This window comes from Drosophila yakuba, chromosome 2L (assembly GCF_016746365.2).
Source record: "Drosophila yakuba strain Tai18E2 chromosome 2L, Prin_Dyak_Tai18E2_2.1, whole genome shotgun sequence".
Lineage (NCBI taxonomy): Eukaryota > Metazoa > Arthropoda > Insecta > Diptera > Drosophilidae > Drosophila > Drosophila yakuba.
This window is the reverse complement of record NC_052527.2, coordinates 3,563,029-3,581,854: the sequence shown is the minus strand read 5'-3', so window position 1 is coordinate 3,581,854 and position 18,826 is coordinate 3,563,029. Positions and strand designations below refer to the sequence as shown.

The following is an 18,826-nucleotide window of genomic DNA, read 5'->3' as shown; positions in this document are numbered from 1 at the left end:
TTTCTATATTTATTTAATACATTTTAGAGAAGTAAAAGGACTGATTTTATCAGTTTTCTATTAGCAAGATTTTCAAACTCACAAACTCTTTTAATTACATAGAAGTTCTTGGCACTTAAAAACCCTGTAGAGCTACGTTACTCACGATCTAATTGTTGATAAATTTCCTTGTCATTATTCAAGATAAAAATAATAAAATTTAAAGATTGTATTTGTGCTGATAAGGAACATATGAACTCATCTTGCATACACTCACCATCTACATTTAAGCAATAGAAATGGAACACAGCTCAGCTCCACTCAGTCGTTGTGTTTCTTCGGAGCTTTTGAAAACATTAGTATAATTTTGGCGGAGCAATTTCTTTGAATCAAGACAATAAGTGTATAGAATATTAATTTTTGGAGCTATGAAATTGTTCTGGGCGCTCCTGCTTATATCGAGTGTGAGCCGAACAAATGCTCGATGTCTAGAATCCATTCACCTGGAACATGGTTCGATGGAAATAGTTAATGGATCCATTGTTTTTCATTGCGATCAAGGATATTTTCTACAAGGATCGAAGGTGTTCACCTGCGATCGTGGAATTCCTCGAGGGAAAAAACCATTTTGTGCTAGTAGGTGAATATTATTTGTAATAAAATGCTAGATGATCCTAAAAGTAAGTAAAATCTACCTAACTTATTATTAACTTTTAGAAAGCGGTTGCCGGGAATACGAGCAAATTGAGAACGGATTTGTTTTGAGTTCCCCTATGAAAGCCAAAATCACATGTTTGGATGGCTATGGGTTGGTTGGAAATCGCATTGCCTACTGCGATGGCAAGAAGTGGAGCACACAGTTGGGAACCTGTGGATTGAGAAGCCAGACATGGAATGACTCCTGTGATTTTGAGAGCGAGGATATGTGCGGTTGGACGGTGGAGCAGAGCTTCTGGGGCACCTGGAAACGGGTCAGTGCAGTGGCAGACTTTCACTCGGAAAGCACGGGTCCCCAAATGGATCACACATTCCAAAGCCACTCCGACGGACACTACGTGCGCATGGAAACGGAGAGCGATGCCTTTGGGAGCTACCACTTCCTGTCGCCATTTTATCCCAAGGAGCTAAGTTTCTCTACCGCCTGCTTTCAGTTCCACTACTTCATGTTCGGCAGTGGAGTGGGTAGTCTGTTGGTGTCCATCAAACCTGGTTCGGTTACCATGGAAAGCATGTTTAATACGAACAAGTAAGTTGCTCACCAATTGCTCATTATATAGCTCTGATCTAGAAACCGTAGGGAAAACCGTACCATTTTAAGACTTTGCCTTATACAGCAACATGATTTCCTTGTCCCAATAGCGTCATTAAATTCGAGAAGACTGGATCGCAAGGCGCCAGGTGGCTGGAACACACGATCGCCATCGATGAGATGGATGAGGACTTCCAAGTGGTATTCACCGCCACGGATGCGAGGTCCCAATACGGAGACATTGCCATCGACGACGTGAAGCTGATGAATATTGCTGAATGTCCTGATAGTGTGCTGACCATTGCCACAGAATCACCAGAAGAACCAGCAAGAGAATCGGATATCAGAGAAGATTCACTGGGCTACCAAATGACGGACTGCACTGGTCGTTGTGGCCAAGTGGCTGTTTCAGGAAGGTACCTCAACGAAGGCTGTGGATGCCAGGAATCGTGTCTGGTGAACGGCAATTGCTGCCTAAATTATATCATGACCTGTCAAACTGATCTGTTTATAGCTCCGTATAATGAGAGCGCCTTCTGGAGGCTTTGGAATCTTTGGAGCAGTGATAGTAAGGTGGCTGTCGCACCAAAATAACTTAACTTCTCCCATACATTTAAACCAATCAAAAAAATGACGTTTAAAAATGTTGACGAGTTTACATAATCATTGGAGTGAAATAATTGGTGTCTTCTTAAGGGCTGATAATGTCCAGGCAACTTGATGGCACAGTCCAAGTGCTGGGAACAGTACCTTCAAGTTGCCTGGACAGCTGATGAGCCCGATCTAGTGCCGAGGGCTGTAAAGACCAGATCCCTGCTTAGATCGTGGCCTTCAGCGTTCGGGAAGCACCAAATCGCCCGTTGCCGGAGCCCTGGGACAGCTGATTGATCCTGATCAGACTGGGTCGATGGGAGCCACCTGATGTCAAGTGGGCGATGCCAGCCGACCCACTGCCGATGCCCGTAGCACCCTGATTTGTCATGGAGTAGATGTGCCGGCGTAGAACCCTAATGTGCTTCTGCGAGACCTCGAAGTTGTGGACCAGGGTGTGGAGTTGCGTCTGGAGCTCAGCTATCAGACTGTCCCGTTCCTGGATCAAACTGGACGTGGAGTTTTGGCTCCTACTCAGCTTCAGTTCGAGATCGTAGATCTTCTTCTGCAGATCCCTGCGCTGCTTTTCGCTCTGCTCGCGATGGCGGCAAAGTTGTCTCTTGCTGCTCGTCTGGAGCTGCTCCAGCTGATCCTTCATGGAGGACAACTCCTGGGTCAGTTTGCGCTTCTCCGTCTTCAGGGCCGAATTGTAGTTCTTGAAGATCTTCAGATCCCGTTCGGCCGCCTTCAGCCTGTTGATGGTGACCAGCTTCCGGCGTCCCAGTTCATCTATCTTCACCTTCAGCTGCATGGCTTCCTGTTGGAGGGCATGAAGTTTATCCGCCAGCAGACAATTTTCCCGCATTACCGTCTCGTACTTGGAGTGCTCGTCCCGCATCATCTTCGGCAAATGGGAGACACTCTTCAGTTTGGTGTCTATTTTCGATCGCAGACTGTCTATGTCATGGTAAATACTCGACTCCAACTGCTTGTTATTCACGTGCAGCTTCTCGATCTCCTGCTTTTGGGTGCTCATGATGTCCTGGGCCTTCACACACCGCGTGTGGTAGTCGGCAATCCTCTCCTGCTGCTGCCGAATCAGCGTTCGAAACTGGACTTGCTCGCTCTTCAGGCCCTTGATGGTGGTCAGCAGCTTGCCTAGGTCTCCAGATTCCCTGTCCCTGTCCCTGTCCCTTTCCCTACCCCGATCCCTTTTTTCCTGCTTGTACTTGTGGTCCTGGTTGAGGAAGAAGGCAAAGCAAAGCGGTAACTATTACTGGTTTCAGGTAACTATTACGGATGCATCCTACCTGTGTGGTGTTGATCACGTCCTTCAGCACATTGTAGACGTCCTTGAAGGAAGCGGGCTCCCTCTCGCGATCATCCTGCTCCAAGGATCTTTTCCTGCGCTTCGCGTGCCGGTTCGCCAGTGTTTCCACAATACGACTGTCAAAAACGCTGCTCACCTGTGATGGAAGATCGCCTTTGTGTTGATGGTGCTTCCTTTCGGATGCATATTTCTTTGTATCGATTTCCTCACAGGAACTGTGAACAGATAGAACGGTCATGAAACTGGTATTGCTGCGCAGGATTTGGGGACTCTTCCGGCGGATGGTCATTTGCGATGTGACACTACTGGCAGAGCTATAGAAAGCATCTGGATCGGCCTCACTTTCCAAATCCATTTGCGAGGTTTGCTTCCGGCTGGACACGAACTGTTTGTGCTTCTGTTGCATCTCGCACAGCTCGTGGTTGATTTTCATGTACTTCTCCTCCAGATCCTTGGTGCTTTCGTTGTAGTCCTTGAGCTCCTGCTTGTACTTGCTGAGTTCCTCCTTCAGCTTGCTGCCAATGGCTTCCGAGTTCTGCAACTTCCTCTTCGAGACCTGAGCCTTTCGGTAATCTTCCGGTTCTCCATCACTCATGATCAAATTTACCTCCTTGCCTTCCCTGCTGTTCTTGGGCATCTTCGCTATGCTGGGACTACAGTGCTCGCCGAAGTCCAAACTGCTGGCACTTCCTGTATCCTGTACTTTGGAACTCTGCCTGGAGAGGCTGGCATAGCTACTCTTTTCCTCGGCCTGATCTTCGTTCTTACCATCCAACGCGAAGTCCAGTCCCATTGAGGTGTTACTAGATGATATTCCTTGGCGATTTCGTGGTCGGAATCCAAGTGATCGTTGTCTGGTGGCTAATGGTCGCCTGGATGGCTTTAGCATCTACGAAAATTTAGCCTATTTGGTTAATGTTGCACTTGTGTAATTTTTTGCACTGTTTTTGGCGAACAGAGAATTTTTTTTTAAAAACCTTATGACACATTCAGTTCCCAAAAATATTAATTTTACGTAGGACGTGACGAAAGTAATTTGATAGAAAATTGGATCTTACGCCTACTCATATGGCAACTGCCATCGCTGTTACTCCAATTTAATTTAAACAAAAAAAATGTTTAAAAAATATTAAAGAAACACATTGCCATGAAAAGTAATATTTATATATTTAAAATATTTCTTATTGATTACTTCTTTTATTTCCCATTTTATATCCAGATACTAAACATAACCAATTCCGTATTTTTTTTAACAAATTTTTTTTTATTTAAAATTATTAATTATTTATTAAGATATACCATCTCCTTTAAGTTGCACTGTGTTTTGATTTTGAACCAATTCAAGTAGCGGCAGTAGTAGATATAGTTGTTCGTTTCGCCGAATAAGTACCTCGATACACACTCCTCCCTAAGGACACTCTCTTGACCATCCTGGGAGCTAGGATGTCGCCACTCCACGTTGACGAAGCAGCTCCTCGTGCCCAACATAGTGCTCCGGGATCCTTCGTTCACCTCTCCCAAGTCGGAGCAGGCCATTTCAAATCTGTTGCCAACTGTCTAGGCCGAGTGTCCGTTGAACTTTCAGTTCATTTTATTCGATCACGAAGAAAACAACTGATTCGTCCGAAAACTTGTTTCGAAATTTTTCAGAGTATGTGTTAACATTTTCGCAGAACATAAGTAGCCGAAAATCGTTAGTAATTCTAGCCTAATATAAAAAAAAAAAAAGAAATTTTTATTTATAAAATTTTTGGTCGAATCGGTAAGTGAATCTAAATCGCGATGGCAGAGAACACGGAATACACCGATGAGGGCGGCGAGTACGAGGACGATGAGAACCAGTACCTTGGCGAGCAGCACATGATGGAGGAGGGGCCCGACGAGGACCTCTTCTCCAAGCTGGGCGAGTCCTCCGACGATCCCGAGCAGAAGCGCATGTACATGGAGTACCTGGCGCTGATCAAGGAGATCGACTGTCAGAACAAGATTATCCAGGACATCAAGGGCAACATCATGGACATGTGCGCCAAGCCCTGCAAGACCCGCAACGAACTGAGGGAGATCAAGCGCTTGAGGATCTGCATGGAGCAGGAGAACATCAAGCTGCACACCATGATGAACAGGGCGGTGCAGTTGCAGAACTTCGGCTCCCATCGCCACTACAAGGAGCTGCCCATGACCACCACCGTGGACGAGGACAACCTGTCGCCGTATATGTGTGGCATTGGACCTTGTGCTCCGGCTGGCAGCGCCACGGATCCCTGCAGCGATGAGCCCAGCTCGTGTGCCAGTGTTTGTGGTGGCGGCGGCGGAGGTCAACGGGATATGGCCGGTCAGGATGACAAACTGATCTGCGCCCTGCAAAAGGCCATGCAGAAGATGAAGGGCGCCTGTCCGGAGGACAAGAAGATGATCGAGGAGATCGCCTGCGCCATCATGAGCTGCAAAAAGCAGCCGGTCTGTGTGCCGGGTCCCTGCCCAAAGCCCTGTCCGCCACCACCCTGTCCAGGTCCTTGCCAAGGTCCGTGCCCGGAGAGCAGCAGCAGCAGCATTGCCCCATGTCCTCCTCCCTGTCCATCCAAACGGAAGGCGCAGAAGGCTCCCTGCCCTGCCCAGCCACAGCCAGCTGCCAAGTGCGAGTCCTTGGAGAAACTGAAGCGGCGCATCCAATCCATGCAGACCTCGGTGAAGAAGCTACTCCAGGAGGTAACCAACCGGGATGCGTCCGAACCCTGTGACGTCGACGACGATGACGATGAGGGAGAGGAGGACCCCTGCGCCCGGCCATGTCCCCCCAGGCCACCGTGTCCCGAGGATCCCGATCCACTGGTCATCTGCGGCGGAAAGCGCAACACCAAGGCCGACAAGTACGAGAAGATGAAGGAGAACTACACCAGGCTGCTAACAGAGTTCCAGCGCAAGGACTGCCAGATGAAGGAGATGCAGAAGCGCATGAAGGGTATCTGTGGACCCTGTCCATCGAAGGGGGGCGACGGGGATGCCGATGCTGCCGAGCTGAATCTACTTCGAGCCCGGGTGAACGAGCTCAAGGAGGAGCAGCTGGAGTTCAAGTGCATCATGAAGGAGCAGTCGCAGCAGTTGGAGGACTACCGCAACAAGTATCTGCTGGCCCAGCAGAAGGTCGAGGAGCAGTGCGTCTCCCTGGAGAAGCTGAACATGAACAACAAACGCATCGAACAGCAAATCAACACGGAGGTGAAGGAGATTCGAGCCAAGTTTCAGGAGAAACTGAACGAGCTGCTGCACTTCCCCAAGCTCCTGGAGAACGAGCAGCTGAAGTTGGCCCAGGTTTGCAAGGAGAAGGACGAGATGCAGACGAAACTGGTGGTGGTCTGCAAGGAGCTGAAGGCCTGCAAGACGCAGATGGAGCAGCAGCCCAACGTCGATGTGCGACCTCAGCTGGCCCAGTGTCAAATGGAACTAACCCAGGCCAGGAATGAACTGGAGGAGCTGCTCCGACAGCGAGATCTCTTCTGCGAACAGCTCAAGTCCACCCAAGATGATCTGGATACACTGCGAACGGAGTCTGCCAAGATTATAGCCGGCACCAAGGAACGAGCCGAGTTGATCAAGTCCCAGCAGCAGGAGCAGATCAATCGGCTGGAAAAGGAGTTGGCCCAGTGCCGAGCAACTGCCTCGCTGTCGGTCAACGATCGGGAGGCCGTCATCCGCGAGATGCAGGGCCAGCTGAACACACTCTCCTACAGCTTCGATGCCGCCCAGAAGCAGATCAAAACGCTGCGCAATCACATCGCATACGTGTCCAACGAAAACTGCTTCCCCGTAAAGTGCTAAATGGAGAAAGATCCGGAACCATTTCGAATTCACAAAGCATATTTAGCATTAGGCGTGTCTGTGATAAGAAATGTAGCATGCGTTCGAAAACCATTCACATAGCTTGTCATTTAAATCTACTTGTTACTCAAATCTTGAATCCAATAAAAATATAAGTTTTCTTTCTTTAACTGGGTGGCGGTAAGATAGTTAACCTAATTCATTTTACACTTATCTTGCATGGCAAAGAGATAAGCTGCTTATCTGCATTTCAACAATCTAGAGCTTTGTAAGATCCAGATTAAGTTAGCACAACTGAGGTTTCTGTTTTGGCGCTCCATAGGAAACAAATAGATATTGCTTTATTCTGGCATTTGAGAGGAACATCTACAAATGGTCGGTTTGTGTACGTTAATGAGGTGCGCTCCTTGCGGCAAATGGCACATCTGAAACAAATCTACAGGGATTTGACGGCCAGTCTCTTCATCTTGGGCGCATTCCTCTTCGCCTGGCGCTTCTGCTCCTTGGCCTCCCAACGGCGCTGCTTCTCCGGATCCTCGTCAGCCAGGATGCGCTCCTTCTCCTGCTTACGCTTATCCTCGCGTCTCTGAGCAGCAGCCTCGGCGCGGGCGGCATGGGTGCTCTTCAAGAACTCCTCCTCCACGCGCTGACGGTTCTTGTCCGACTTGGCTTTGCCCTGGAATTTTTACAACAAATTAAACATAGATCGAAACAAAATATATGTATAATTACCTCCTTGGACATGCGATAGGTCTTTAGACGCTCCATCAAATAAAAGATCAACAATAACAACGGCTTAATGGTCTCCATTTCGGCGTGCTTCGGCAAATTAAAGCCGGCGAGAAGCACGGCCTTGGTTTCGGGCTGCTTAAGGGTGCCACCCTCTTCCTGCTGGATGGGCCCACTGAACTGGTCCGAGATGTGCAGGTAATCGATATAGCTTTGGTACTTGTTAAGTGCAGTGATAATACGTGACTCGAGTATGGCGGACGTGGCCTCCGGAATTTCGGAGAGCACGCCAAAGCCGGTGGGCACATTGTAGCGATCCTCCGGCTTGCCGACTAGACTACAGAACTTTCTCTGTTTGCAAAAAAGTTTGTAATGTTAAATTAAGGCATGGTTACTTGTATTCAATCCACTTACCAGATCCGTATACTCTTTGAAGACTTTGGTAATGGTCTTTTTGCTACCAACTGCAAATACAAATGCATCCATTACACCGCGTGTGAGTTCAATTTTGATGTGGGCCTGATCGAGCTGTGGGCGCATAAGTCCAGCCACCAAGGAGACCAGATCCTGTCGCTTGATCATCTTCAGCTCGACGAGCATGCCCTCGCAGCAGGTCCTGCCGGAGCACCAGAGAGTATAAAGACTCTCGCTCTCCTTGATCAGTCCCGGATTCTCGTTCTCCGCCTTGCCATCATCTCCGACCAGGGCGAAGTTCTCATCCAGCAGGGCTCTGTGGGTACTGAACCAAAGCTGCGCTAAACGCGCGTTCTTGGCCTTTCCCGCAAAGAAGTTGGCGAAGTAGGCCAATAACCCTGCCACCATGAGCATCTCCATCCAGTAGGAGTCCCAGTGGGTGCGGAAGTGCAGTGGGATGTTTGGTATGTTCAGTTTGGGCTCAACTTTTTGGTCGATGGGTGGATCCTTGGAGTCTCCGCCATCGTAGCCCTCGAACTCCTCCTCGTCCTGGAAATAAGTTTAAGTTGTTTATGAATATTTCATTATTGTTGACGTTGCTATATTTCCAATTACACCTTTGATCTTTTGGAGAAACCGTGGTTCCCTGAGTTCGAAGTTCAAGTTATGAATAAATCATGTGGGTTTAGTCAAACTTTATAAACTTAAACTGGTAACTACGTTACATAATTCAGTGGCTATCTAACTTGATAGATATCTTTTACAGACTTGTAAGAAGTCTTTGTCTAGAGGAGATCTATATTAAGGTAAGCTAAAATCAACTGTCATCATGGTGAAAGTTCTTTTATTTATCAGTAACCCTTAAAATGTTCCATTGGAACCATATTCACCACCCTTCTGACCAAGATTCTTGTAAAGAATACGAACACAAGGCCAACTCAGTGGAAGCCTAGTTACATTTCATTGGACACGTTCTTGACCAAAGTTCTTAACCCCACACTTAACCCCTTCACGGTGAATAGGCGACTTTGTTTACCTGGAAGTGTTCGAACTCATCGTCATCCTCGACCAGGCCATCCTCTTCGTCGCTCTCCACGCTTTGTGCTTGCTTTCGAGCCTCCTTGGCAGGCGGCTCATCCCGGGACTCGCCGTGGCTGGATCCTGCTCCTCCGGAGAACGAATCTGGCTGGAAAAGGAGTTGGCCCAGTGCCGAGCAACTGCCTCGCTGTCGGTCAACGATCGGGAGGCCGTCATCCGCGAGATGCAGGGCCAGCTGAACACACTCTCCTACAGCTTCGATGCCGCCCAGAAGCAGATCAAAACGCTGCGCAATCACATCGCATACGTGTCCAACGAAAACTGCTTCCCCGTAAAGTGCTAAATGGAGAAAGATCCGGAACCATTTCGAATTTACAAAGCATATTTAGCATTAGGCGTGTCTGTGATAAGAAATGTAGCATGCGTTCGAAAACCATTCACATAGCTTGTCATTTAAATCTACTTGTTACTCAAATCTTAAATAATCCAATAAAAATATAAGTTTTCTTTCGGCAAATACTAATTATTTTTGTAACTGGGTGGCGGTAAGATAGTTAACCTAATTCATTTTACACTTATCTTGCATGGCAAAGAGATAAGCTGCTTATCTGCATTTCAACAATCTAGAGCTTTGTAACATCCAGATTAAGTTAGCACAACTGAGGTTTCTGTTTTGGCGCTCCATAGGAAACAAATAGATATTGCTTTATTCTGGCATTTGAGAGGAACATCTACAAATGGTCGGTTTGTGTACGTTAATGAGGTGCGCTCCTTGCGGCAAATGGCACATCTGAAACAAATCTACAGGGATTTGACGGCCAGTCTCTTCATCTTGGGCGCATTCCTCTTCGCCTGGCGCTTCTGCTCCTTGGCCTCCCAACGGCGCTGCTTCTCCGGATCCTCGTCAGCCAGGATGCGCTCCTTCTCCTGCTTACGCTTATCCTCGCGTCTCTGAGCAGCAGCCTCGGCGCGGGCGGCATGGGTGCTCTTCAAGAACTCCTCCTCCACGCGCTGACGGTTCTTGTCCGACTTGGCTTTGCCCTGGAATTTTTACAACAAATTAAACATAGATCGAAACAAAATATATGTATAATTACCTCCTTGGACATGCGATAGGTCTTTAGACGCTCCATCAAATAAAAGATCAACAATAACAACGGCTTAATGGTCTCCATTTCGGCGTGCTTCGGCAAATTAAAGCCGGCGAGAAGCACGGCCTTGGTTTCGGGCTGCTTAAGGGTGCCACCCTCTTCCTGCTGGATGGGCCCACTGAACTGGTCCGAGATGTGCAGGTAATCGATATAGCTTTGGTACTTGTTAAGTGCAGTGATAATACGTGACTCGAGTATGGCGGACGTGGCCTCCGGAATTTCGGAGAGCACGCCAAAGCCGGTGGGCACATTGTAGCGATCCTCCGGCTTGCCGACTAGACTACAGAACTTGCTCTGTTTGCAAAAAAGTTTGTAATGTTAAATTAAGGCATGGTTACTTGTATTCAATCCACTTACCAGATCCGTATACTCTTTGAAGACTTTGGTAATGGTCTTTTTGCTACCAACTGCAAATACAAATGCATCCATTACACCGCGTGTGAGTTCAATTTTGATGTGGGCCTGATCGAGCTGTGGGCGCATAAGTCCAGCCACCAAGGAGACCAGATCCTGTCGCTTGATCATCTTCAGCTCGACGAGCATGCCCTCGCAGCAGGTCCTGCCGGAGCACCAGAGAGTATAAAGACTCTCGCTCTCCTTGATCAGTCCCGGATTCTCGTTCTCCGCCTTGCCATCATCTCCGACCAGGGCGAAGTTCTCATCCAGCAGGGCTCTGTGGGTACTGAACCAAAGCTGCGCTAAACGCGCGTTCTTGGCCTTTCCCGCAAAGAAGTTGGCGAAGTAGGCCAATAACCCTGCCACCATGAGCATCTCCATCCAGTAGGAGTCCCAGTGGGTGCGGAAGTGCAGTGGGATGTTTGGTATGTTCAGTTTGGGCTCAACTTTTTGGTCGATGGGTGGATCCTTGGAGTCTCCGCCATCGTAGCCCTCGAACTCCTCCTCGTCCTGGAAATAAGTTTAAGTTGTTTATGAATATTTCATTATTGTTGACGTTGCTATATTTCCAATTACACCTTTGATCTTTTGGAGAAACCGTGGTTCCCTGAGTTCGAAGTTCAAGTTATGAATAAATCATGTGGGTTTAGTCAAACTTTATAAACTTAAACTGGTAACTACGTTACATAATTCAGTGGCTATCTAACTTGATAGATATCTTTTACAGACTTGTAAGAAGTCTTTGTCTAGAGGAGATCTATATTAAGGTAAGCTAAAATCAACTGTCATCATGGTGAAAGTTCTTTTATTTATCAGTAACCCTTAAAATGTTCCATTGGAACCATATTCACCACCCTTCTGACCAAGATTCTTGTAAAGAATACGAACACAAGGCCAACTCAGTGGAAGCCTAGTTACATTTCATTGGACACGTTCTTGACCAAAGTTCTTAACCCCACACTTAACCCCTTCACGGTGAATAGGCGACTTTGTTTACCTGGAAGTGTTCGAACTCATCGTCATCCTCGACCAGGCCATCCTCTTCGTCGCTCTCCACGCTTTGTGCTTGCTTTCGAGCCTCCTTGGCAGGCGGCTCATCCCGGGACTCGCCGTGGCTGGATCCTGCTCCTCCGGAGAACGAATCTGCATTCTTGGCCGCGGGCTCCGCGTAAAAGTTGCCGTCGTCGAATTCGGCAAAATCATCACTGTCGTCTTCCTCAAAGTCGCTCTCGGACTTGGTGCTGGCGAAGCAGAGGAGCGCCAGGAGCAGGAGGGCGAATACTGGTCGCATCTTGGGGTTAATACGTAGGCCAATCCAGTCGGTTCACTTAAGTTATAATTTATCTAAATGTCCTAAAACTTTTCACACTAATTAAGAAAAAAAACTAGGTTAAATGATTAGTGTGACAGTCGCGTGCAGTTTGTAAAATAAAACGCGTTAGTGAGTTTTAGTTTAAATGGAATTCAGTATTCGCAAAATAACAAACGCTTACAAAATGTTCCCCGATTGCATTAATTAACTCAAAATTAATAATATTCATAAATATAAATTAATAACATTTATAAATATAATGCACCATAAGTGTAAAGTTATGAGAGGTATTAATGTAACATTTTAATAGTCAGTATTTTGTATTGACCAATTTGCGGCCACACTGGTCACAACACGTTGCACTGCTCGAAACATATTTAGTTTTTTGGTGGTGCCACGATTTGAATAAAGAAATTGTTTTAAACAATTACGAATATCAGTGAGAACTAAACCATGGTGAGCCCTTGCCGCAGAAGGCAATCCCCCGTCTATGGATGAGTCACTGCAACTGCCACGCGGAGGAGCCGGCTGATGCAATTGGCCGCGGAATGACTGCATTTGAAAGGCGCACACGATGCTAATAAGTTTGTTTTCCACCTGAACAGGCCACAACGGAAAGGAAGGGCACCTTTAAGGTGGAGTACCTGCAGAAGATCGAGCGGGAGGTGCAGCAGCGATGGGAGACGGAGCGGGTGCACGAATCGGACGCACCGACGGCGCCAAAGAAGCGGCAGGCGGAGAAGTTCTTCGTGACCTTCCCGTTTCCGTACATGAACGGACGCCTCCACCTGGGTCACACCTTCTCCCTCTCGAAGGCGGAGTACTCGGTGCGGTACCATCGGCTGAAGGGACGGCGCGTCCTCTGGCCCTTCGGATTCCACTGCACCGGCATGCCCATCAAGGCGTGTGCGGATAAGCTAACCCGCGAGCTGGAGCAGTTCGGCTTTCCGCCACAGTTCCCCGAGACCGAGGAGGTGGTTCCTGCTGTCATTGAAGCCGCATCCGAGGTGCCCAAGGACAAGTCCAAGGGAAAGAAGAGCAAAGCGGTTGCCAAAACCGGCGCTGCCAAATACCAATGGCAAATCATGAAGAGCCTCGGACTGAAGGACGAGGAAATCAAGGACTTTGCCAATGCCGAGCACTGGCTTAACTACTTCCCACCGCTGGCGGTGCAGGATCTCAGGCGCATCGGCGTGCACGTCGACTGGAGGCGTACATTCATCACAACGGATGCCAATCCCTATTTCGACTCGTTCGTGCGCTGGCAGTTCAACCATCTGAAGGAGCGCGGCAAGATCATGTACGGCAAGCGGTATACCATATATTCGCCCAAGGATGGGCAGCCGTGCATGGACCACGATCGCTCCTCGGGCGAGGGAGTGGGTCCCCAGGAGTACACTCTCATCAAGATGAAGGTTCTGGAGGCGCCCAAAGCTTTGAGGTATAAGTGCGATTTCTTTCGGTTTTAAATTATTAATTTTTAATTGCTGATTTTATCATAGCTCCATCAAGCAGCCAATTTTCATGGTGGCCGCCACTCTGCGTCCGGAGACAATGTACGGGCAGACCAACTGCTGGCTGCATCCCGACATCAAGTACATCGCCTGGCAGTCTAGCAAAAACAACGAAGTGTGGATCAGCACGCGTAGAGCTGCCAGAAATATGACTTACCAGGGATTCACTGCCGTCGAAGGTGATGTTAAGGTGCTGGCTGAGTTAACTGGTCAAGATCTGCTTGGAGTTCCCCTTTCGGCTCCTCTGACCCCGCACAAGATTGTCTACACCTTGCCCATGCTGAGTATCAAGGAGGATAAGGGAACTGGTGTGGTCACATCCGTCCCCTCCGATTCCCCTGACGATTACGCTGCTTTGGTCGATCTCCAGAAGAAGGAGGCATTCCGCCAGAAATATGGACTGACAGATGAAATGGTGCTGCCTTACGAACCCATTCCCATCATCGAAGTGCCTACGCTGGGCAAACTGAGTGCCGTCCATGCCTATGAAACCCTTAAGATTCAGTCACAGAACGACAAGGAAAAGTTGGCTGAAGCTAAGGAAATGTGCTATCTGAAGAGTTTCTATGACGGCGTAATGTTGGTTGGTGAATTTGCCGGACGCAAGATTCAGGATGTGAAGAAGGATCTGCAGAAACGTTTGGTGGATGCCAACGAAGCGGATGTCTATTACGAGCCGGAGAAGACCATTATGTCTCGTTCAGCTGACGAGTGCGTGGTAGCTCTATGTAACCAGTGGTACCTCAACTACGGCGAGCCAGTATGGCAGGCTCAGGCCATCAAGATCTTGCAGGGCATGGAAACCTTCCACGAGGAGGCGCGCAACAATTTCGAAGCCTGTCTGAACTGGCTGCACGAGTACGCCTGCTCCAGAACCTACGGCCTAGGAACCAAATTGCCTTGGGACGACAAGTGGTTAATTGAATCTCTCTCGGACTCCACCATATACATGGCCTTTTATACCGTGGTGCACTTGCTGCAGGGTGGCACTTTCCGCGGCGAGAAACCAGGACCGTTTGGTATGTCAAATTGCTTCACTTATGTTTAGGAAATTTACATTTTCCCTTTCGCAGGCATCAAACCGACCGACATGACCGACGAAATCTGGGACTATATCTTCTTCAAGGAAACTCCACTGCCCAAAAAGACAGCCATTAAACAGGAACATCTGGCAGTTCTGCGTCGCGAGTTCGAGTACTGGTACCCAATGGATCTCCGTGTCTCAGGCAAAGATCTCATCCAGAACCACTTGACATTCTGCCTGTACAATCACGCTGCCATTTGGCCCAATGATGAGAACAAGTGGCCCAAGGGAATGCGTGTTAATGGTCACCTGCTGCTGAATTCTGCCAAGATGTCCAAGTCGGACGGTAACTTCCTTACTCTGACCGAAGCTGTGGACAAATTCTCTGCCGATGGCATGCGCCTTTGTTTGGCTGATGCTGGCGATAGTGTAGAGGATGCCAATTTCGTGGAGAGCACAGCGGATGCAGGTATCCTGCGTCTATACACTTTTATTGAGTGGGTCAAAGAGATGTTGGACACCAGGAGCAGCCTGAGAAAGGGCACAGATAAGACCTTCAATGATCAGGTTTTCCTGAGTGAACTCAACTTGAAAACGCAGCAAACCGATGAGAATTACCGAAAGATGTTGTTCAAGGAGGCACTGAGGAGTGGCTTTTACGAACTGCAGTTGGCCAGGGACAAGTACAGGGAGCTGTGTGGCGCACAAGGAATGCATGAGGATCTGGTACTGGAGTTCATTAGCAGACAAGCTCTTTTGGTATCCCCCATCTGCCCTCATATGGCGGAGCATGTCTGGGGACTGCTCGGTAACAAGGAGTCCATTGTTCATGCACGGTGGCCGGAAGTGGGAGCCATCAACGAAATCGATATCCTGTGCTCGGAGTACCTCATGGAAGCCGCTCACTCGTTCCGTCTGAACCTCAAAAACATGCTGCAAGTCAAGGGCAAGGCCGGAAAAGATAAGTCTGTGAATGTGCAGACAGCGAAACCGAATCGAGGCCTCGTTTGGGTAGCTAAGACCTATCCTCCCTGGCAGTGCTGTGTCCTCGATACCATGAAGGAGTTGTTTAACAAATCGCAGGCTCTTCCGGACAACAAAGTCATTGCCGCCACACTGCAGCAGAAGGCTGAGTTAAAGAAGTTCATGAAACGAGTGATGCCCTTTGCCCAGATGATTCGCGAAAAGGTGGAGTCCGGCAAGGGTGTGGCTGCATTGGCCGTCACTTTGGAGTTCGATGAGCGTCAGGTGTTGATCAGTAATTTGGAGTACCTGAAGAACACACTAGATGTAAGTATTTCCATTGCTTTAGGAGTTGCTCTTTAATCAACGTTGATTCACTTTCAGCTTGATGTCTTGGAAGTTAAGTATACCGATGATCCATCCGCGCCAGAGAAAACGCGTGAGGAAGTTCGTCCCGGCTCTCCCTTCATTAGTTTTTCAGTGGCACCGAATGTGAGCGTTGAGCTGACGAACCCTATCGAGCGGTCATCACTTTTCCAGGTGAACACTGTCATTTCCGAGGGAGACACGGTGCAATCTCTGCGAGAAAAGCTCTCCAAGATCATTGGACTTAAAACGGATGCGGCTACCCTTAAGATCTGGCGGTACGAGGATCCCGTTCTGGGACCCAGAAAAATTCCCAACTTTGAGGATTACAAAACGGGAAAGACTGTCCTCGGCGATGGAAACTTCGTTCTGGATGTGGAGAACAAGAAAGTGAGCGTGGAGCAGGCTGGAAAACTGACCGAAGTGGGCAGGAATCTGATCTATGTGGTGGATTAAGTCGAACTGCATCACAAGCCGAACTAATTTATTCATAAAATGAAATTGAAATGTTGTAAAACAAATCCATGGTTATTAAAATGTACTGTGAGATGCTTGTGCCCAATTCAACTTATGATAGATAATGGTATCAAATAAATTCCTAAGCTAGCTGCTGAACCATATAAATTAACTTATGTAGCGCCAACTGAACTTGAAACCTTTTTTAGCGACTATTTCATCAGGGGGCATTACAAGTGACCCATTTAAACAATTGAGTGCTAACTGAAAGATAACGATTCTGACTTGATTCTGAAACATCGAAAAGGCAAAGTGACTTTTTAAATGGGAGTGTCTACAATGCTACCCCAATGTTCGGAGCACTTTGTGTGTCAGTTGGCGGATAAGCTGCACAGCGGGTCTTCTACCCACTGGGCGGCTATCACTAATCCAAGACAAGCATTCCTATATAAGGCTTTGCTCTGCCTTGGGCTATTGAATACCTTCGGTTTATGTTGAACAACCATGTTTGCTCTCCGCTTGTTTTTACTGGTGCAGTGCAGCCTGTTGGTTTTGGCAGGCGTTTGTTTAATACCGCAGCCTGTTAAAAGGCAGCGCTCGCTCGAGGATATAGTGAAACATCCCTGGAGGCTATCACCCCGCCTGGATGGCCGCATTGTGGGCGGTCACCGCATTAACATCACCGACGCACCACATCAGGTTTCGCTGCAGACTTCGTCCCACATTTGCGGAGGTTCCATCATATCGGAGGAGTGGATATTGACTGCCGCCCATTGCACATAGTAAGTTAACCACTCAAGGAATCTCCTCTGTAGAATATTTCAAAAATACTTTCTCATTTCAAAGTGGTAAAACGGCAGATCGCTTGAAAATACGCCTTGGCACCAGTGAATTCGCTCGCAGTGGTGAACTGCTGCGGGTGCAGAAGATTGTCCAGCACGCCCAGTTCAACTACACCAATGTGGATTACGATTTCTCCCTGCTGCAGCTGGCGCATCCCATCAAGTTTGACGAGACCAAGCGGGCTGTCAAGCTGCCCGAGTCTCAGATGAAATTCATGGACGGGGAAGCGTGCTTTGTGAGCGGTTGGGGCAACACCCAGAACCTGCTGGAGTCCCGCGAGTGGCTGCGTCAGGTGGAAGTGCCTCTGGTTAATCAGGAGCTGTGCAGTGAGAAGTACAAGCAGTATGGCGGCGTCACCGAGCGTATGATCTGTGCTGGATTTCTTGAAGGCGGCAAGGATGCGTGCCAAGGCGATTCCGGCGGTCCGATGGTCACCGAATCGGGCGAGCTGGTGGGCGTGGTCAGTTGGGGCTACGGTTGCGCCAAGCCCGATTATCCGGGTGTCTACTCAAGAGTAAGTTTCGCACGGGATTGGATCAAGGAGCACAGTGGTGTTTAGACTAGAGTATATCCTGCAGAAAAAACTTAGCTTGGAAACAAATTTTCCGTATGCGACTGTTTATTTATATATGTATTTCGAAAGCCCGCAATAAAAAATTATCAAATGATGCCAACCAATCCGCTCGAACCATTTCATAATGCGCTGCTTGGATAGAAGGACTCGCACACGTTGCCGGCACGCAGCCCACTTTTAAAACACGCGACCCTCCAGGATATCGCACACTTCGCCGGCGCATGTCGCGTTGTTCGAAATGAGTCTACTTGGCCACGTTAAGCGGATGTGCCAGGCTGCACGAGTCCTTGGCCTTTTGGGCGGGTGTGAGCATCGCATCTAATTGTTTTGCTCTTTGCATTGGGAGGCTTATCAGCCAGCTGTCATTGTGGCTGAGCCCCGTTCATGTGTTACATGCGGCGTATACGCAATTACTTGCATTACGTATACGTAGGGAGAAGTTGGTGTGCATCGTGAACAATTGGTTGGCGTGGCTTACTTTTCCGTTGAATGGCTCCTCTATTGTTGTGTTTGCTTAGTGATAAATTAGCTTACAGAAATTAACATTAGGCGTTGCACAATTTAGATGTATGTACTTTCATAGCCTTGGCATTGGCAATGCGATCGCACAACTTACGTAGCTTTGAGTGGAAATTTTGTGCGAATCGACTGAAGTGGTCTAAACAGTGTGATGTTCTGAAATTTCTTTCGGCTCAGTCACTTTCGGTTTTTCTACATTTACTTTACATTTATATATTAGATTCCTTTTTAAAAGAATTAAGGAATTAATTCATAATTGAAATGTATTCCAGAAATTTAATACAAGCAATCTTCGCTTAGAAACTAAAAATATAATTAGACTAAAATCGCACACAAAAGTCTAACCATCTAATCAGTAAAATGATTCATTAATACTCTTATTGAATTAATAGAAATTGATCTACCTGTCTGTCATTTCAGAATTAGGTTGAATAACATTTTGACGTCAAATCGCCACGGTGAGTGAGTGGTTTTGTGAACTGAGAGTGCCAGTTATTTATTTCTAGCGCCTCAGGCCGAGCAAAAGTATTTTCCCAAACCTCCGTTTCCAGTCGATTTGCCA

General features: G+C 47.9%; 7 protein-coding genes and 1 long non-coding RNA gene across 9 annotated transcripts; 4 read left to right on the top strand and 4 right to left on the bottom strand.

The window, feature by feature from the left end:
* Positions 1 to 289: 289 nt before the first annotated feature.
* Positions 290 to 1,876, top strand: LOC6526740 (MAM and LDL-receptor class A domain-containing protein 2). Its single transcript, XM_002087807.4, has 3 exons — positions 290 to 615; positions 697 to 1,225; positions 1,339 to 1,876. The coding sequence occupies exons 1-3, from the start codon at positions 408 to 410 to the stop codon at positions 1,820 to 1,822; spliced, it is 1,221 nt and encodes a 406-aa protein (XP_002087843.1). The 5' UTR covers positions 290 to 407; the 3' UTR covers positions 1,823 to 1,876.
* LOC6526739 (myosin-11) lies at positions 1,865 to 4,199 on the bottom strand. 2 transcript variants are annotated; one of them, XM_039370438.1, is made up of 3 exons: positions 3,130 to 4,199; positions 2,688 to 3,056; positions 1,865 to 2,636 (listed from the first exon to the last, which is right to left on the bottom strand). In XM_039370438.1, exons 1-3 carry the CDS (start codon positions 4,036 to 4,038, stop codon positions 2,046 to 2,048), a joined length of 1,869 nt encoding a protein of 622 aa, XP_039226372.1. In that variant the 5' UTR covers positions 4,039 to 4,199; the 3' UTR covers positions 1,865 to 2,045. The 2 variants fall into 2 exon arrangements, with proteins under 2 accessions (XP_039226372.1, XP_002087842.2); XM_002087806.3 differs by having other exon boundaries at positions 1,865 to 3,056; positions 3,130 to 4,198.
* Positions 4,200 to 4,656: 457 nt separating this feature from the next.
* On the top strand, positions 4,657 to 7,120 carry LOC6526738. The gene has a single exon (XM_002087805.3). The coding sequence runs from the start codon at positions 4,932 to 4,934 to the stop codon at positions 6,963 to 6,965; it is 2,034 nt and encodes a 677-aa protein (XP_002087841.1). The 5' UTR covers positions 4,657 to 4,931; the 3' UTR covers positions 6,966 to 7,120.
* A 145-nt stretch (positions 7,121 to 7,265) lies between these two features.
* LOC120320850 (PAT complex subunit CCDC47-like) lies at positions 7,266 to 9,531 on the bottom strand (the record flags this gene model as incomplete). The annotated part of the gene is made up of 4 exons (XM_039371752.2): positions 7,266 to 7,641; positions 7,698 to 8,045; positions 8,109 to 8,657; positions 9,145 to 9,531. Coding segments are annotated over 4 exons (1,524 nt in total), but the record flags the coding sequence as incomplete, so codon positions are not given.
* A 280-nt stretch (positions 9,532 to 9,811) lies between these two features.
* On the bottom strand, positions 9,812 to 12,098 carry LOC6526736 (PAT complex subunit CCDC47). The gene is made up of 4 exons (XM_002087803.4): positions 11,691 to 12,098; positions 10,655 to 11,203; positions 10,244 to 10,591; positions 9,812 to 10,187 (listed from the first exon to the last, which is right to left on the bottom strand). Exons 1-4 carry the CDS (start codon positions 11,982 to 11,984, stop codon positions 9,948 to 9,950), a joined length of 1,431 nt encoding a protein of 476 aa, XP_002087839.2. The 5' UTR covers positions 11,985 to 12,098; the 3' UTR covers positions 9,812 to 9,947.
* A 213-nt stretch (positions 12,099 to 12,311) lies between these two features.
* Positions 12,312 to 16,500, top strand: LOC6526735 (leucine--tRNA ligase, cytoplasmic). The gene is made up of 5 exons (XM_002087802.4): positions 12,312 to 12,461; positions 12,611 to 13,446; positions 13,508 to 14,538; positions 14,593 to 15,833; positions 15,891 to 16,500. The coding sequence occupies exons 1-5, from the start codon at positions 12,459 to 12,461 to the stop codon at positions 16,326 to 16,328; spliced, it is 3,549 nt and encodes a 1,182-aa protein (XP_002087838.1). The 5' UTR covers positions 12,312 to 12,458; the 3' UTR covers positions 16,329 to 16,500.
* Positions 16,501 to 16,632: 132 nt separating this feature from the next.
* Positions 16,633 to 18,574, top strand: LOC6526734 (trypsin-1). The gene is made up of 2 exons (XM_002087801.3): positions 16,633 to 17,110; positions 17,175 to 18,574. Exons 1-2 carry the CDS (start codon positions 16,833 to 16,835, stop codon positions 17,728 to 17,730), a joined length of 834 nt encoding a protein of 277 aa, XP_002087837.1. The 5' UTR covers positions 16,633 to 16,832; the 3' UTR covers positions 17,731 to 18,574.
* Positions 18,502 to 18,808, bottom strand: LOC120320545. Its single transcript, XR_005560042.1, has 2 exons — positions 18,669 to 18,808; positions 18,502 to 18,612 (listed from the first exon to the last, which is right to left on the bottom strand). It is a non-coding gene; the product is annotated as an uncharacterized LOC120320545 (long non-coding RNA).
* Between the last annotated feature and the right edge of the window lie 18 nt (positions 18,809 to 18,826).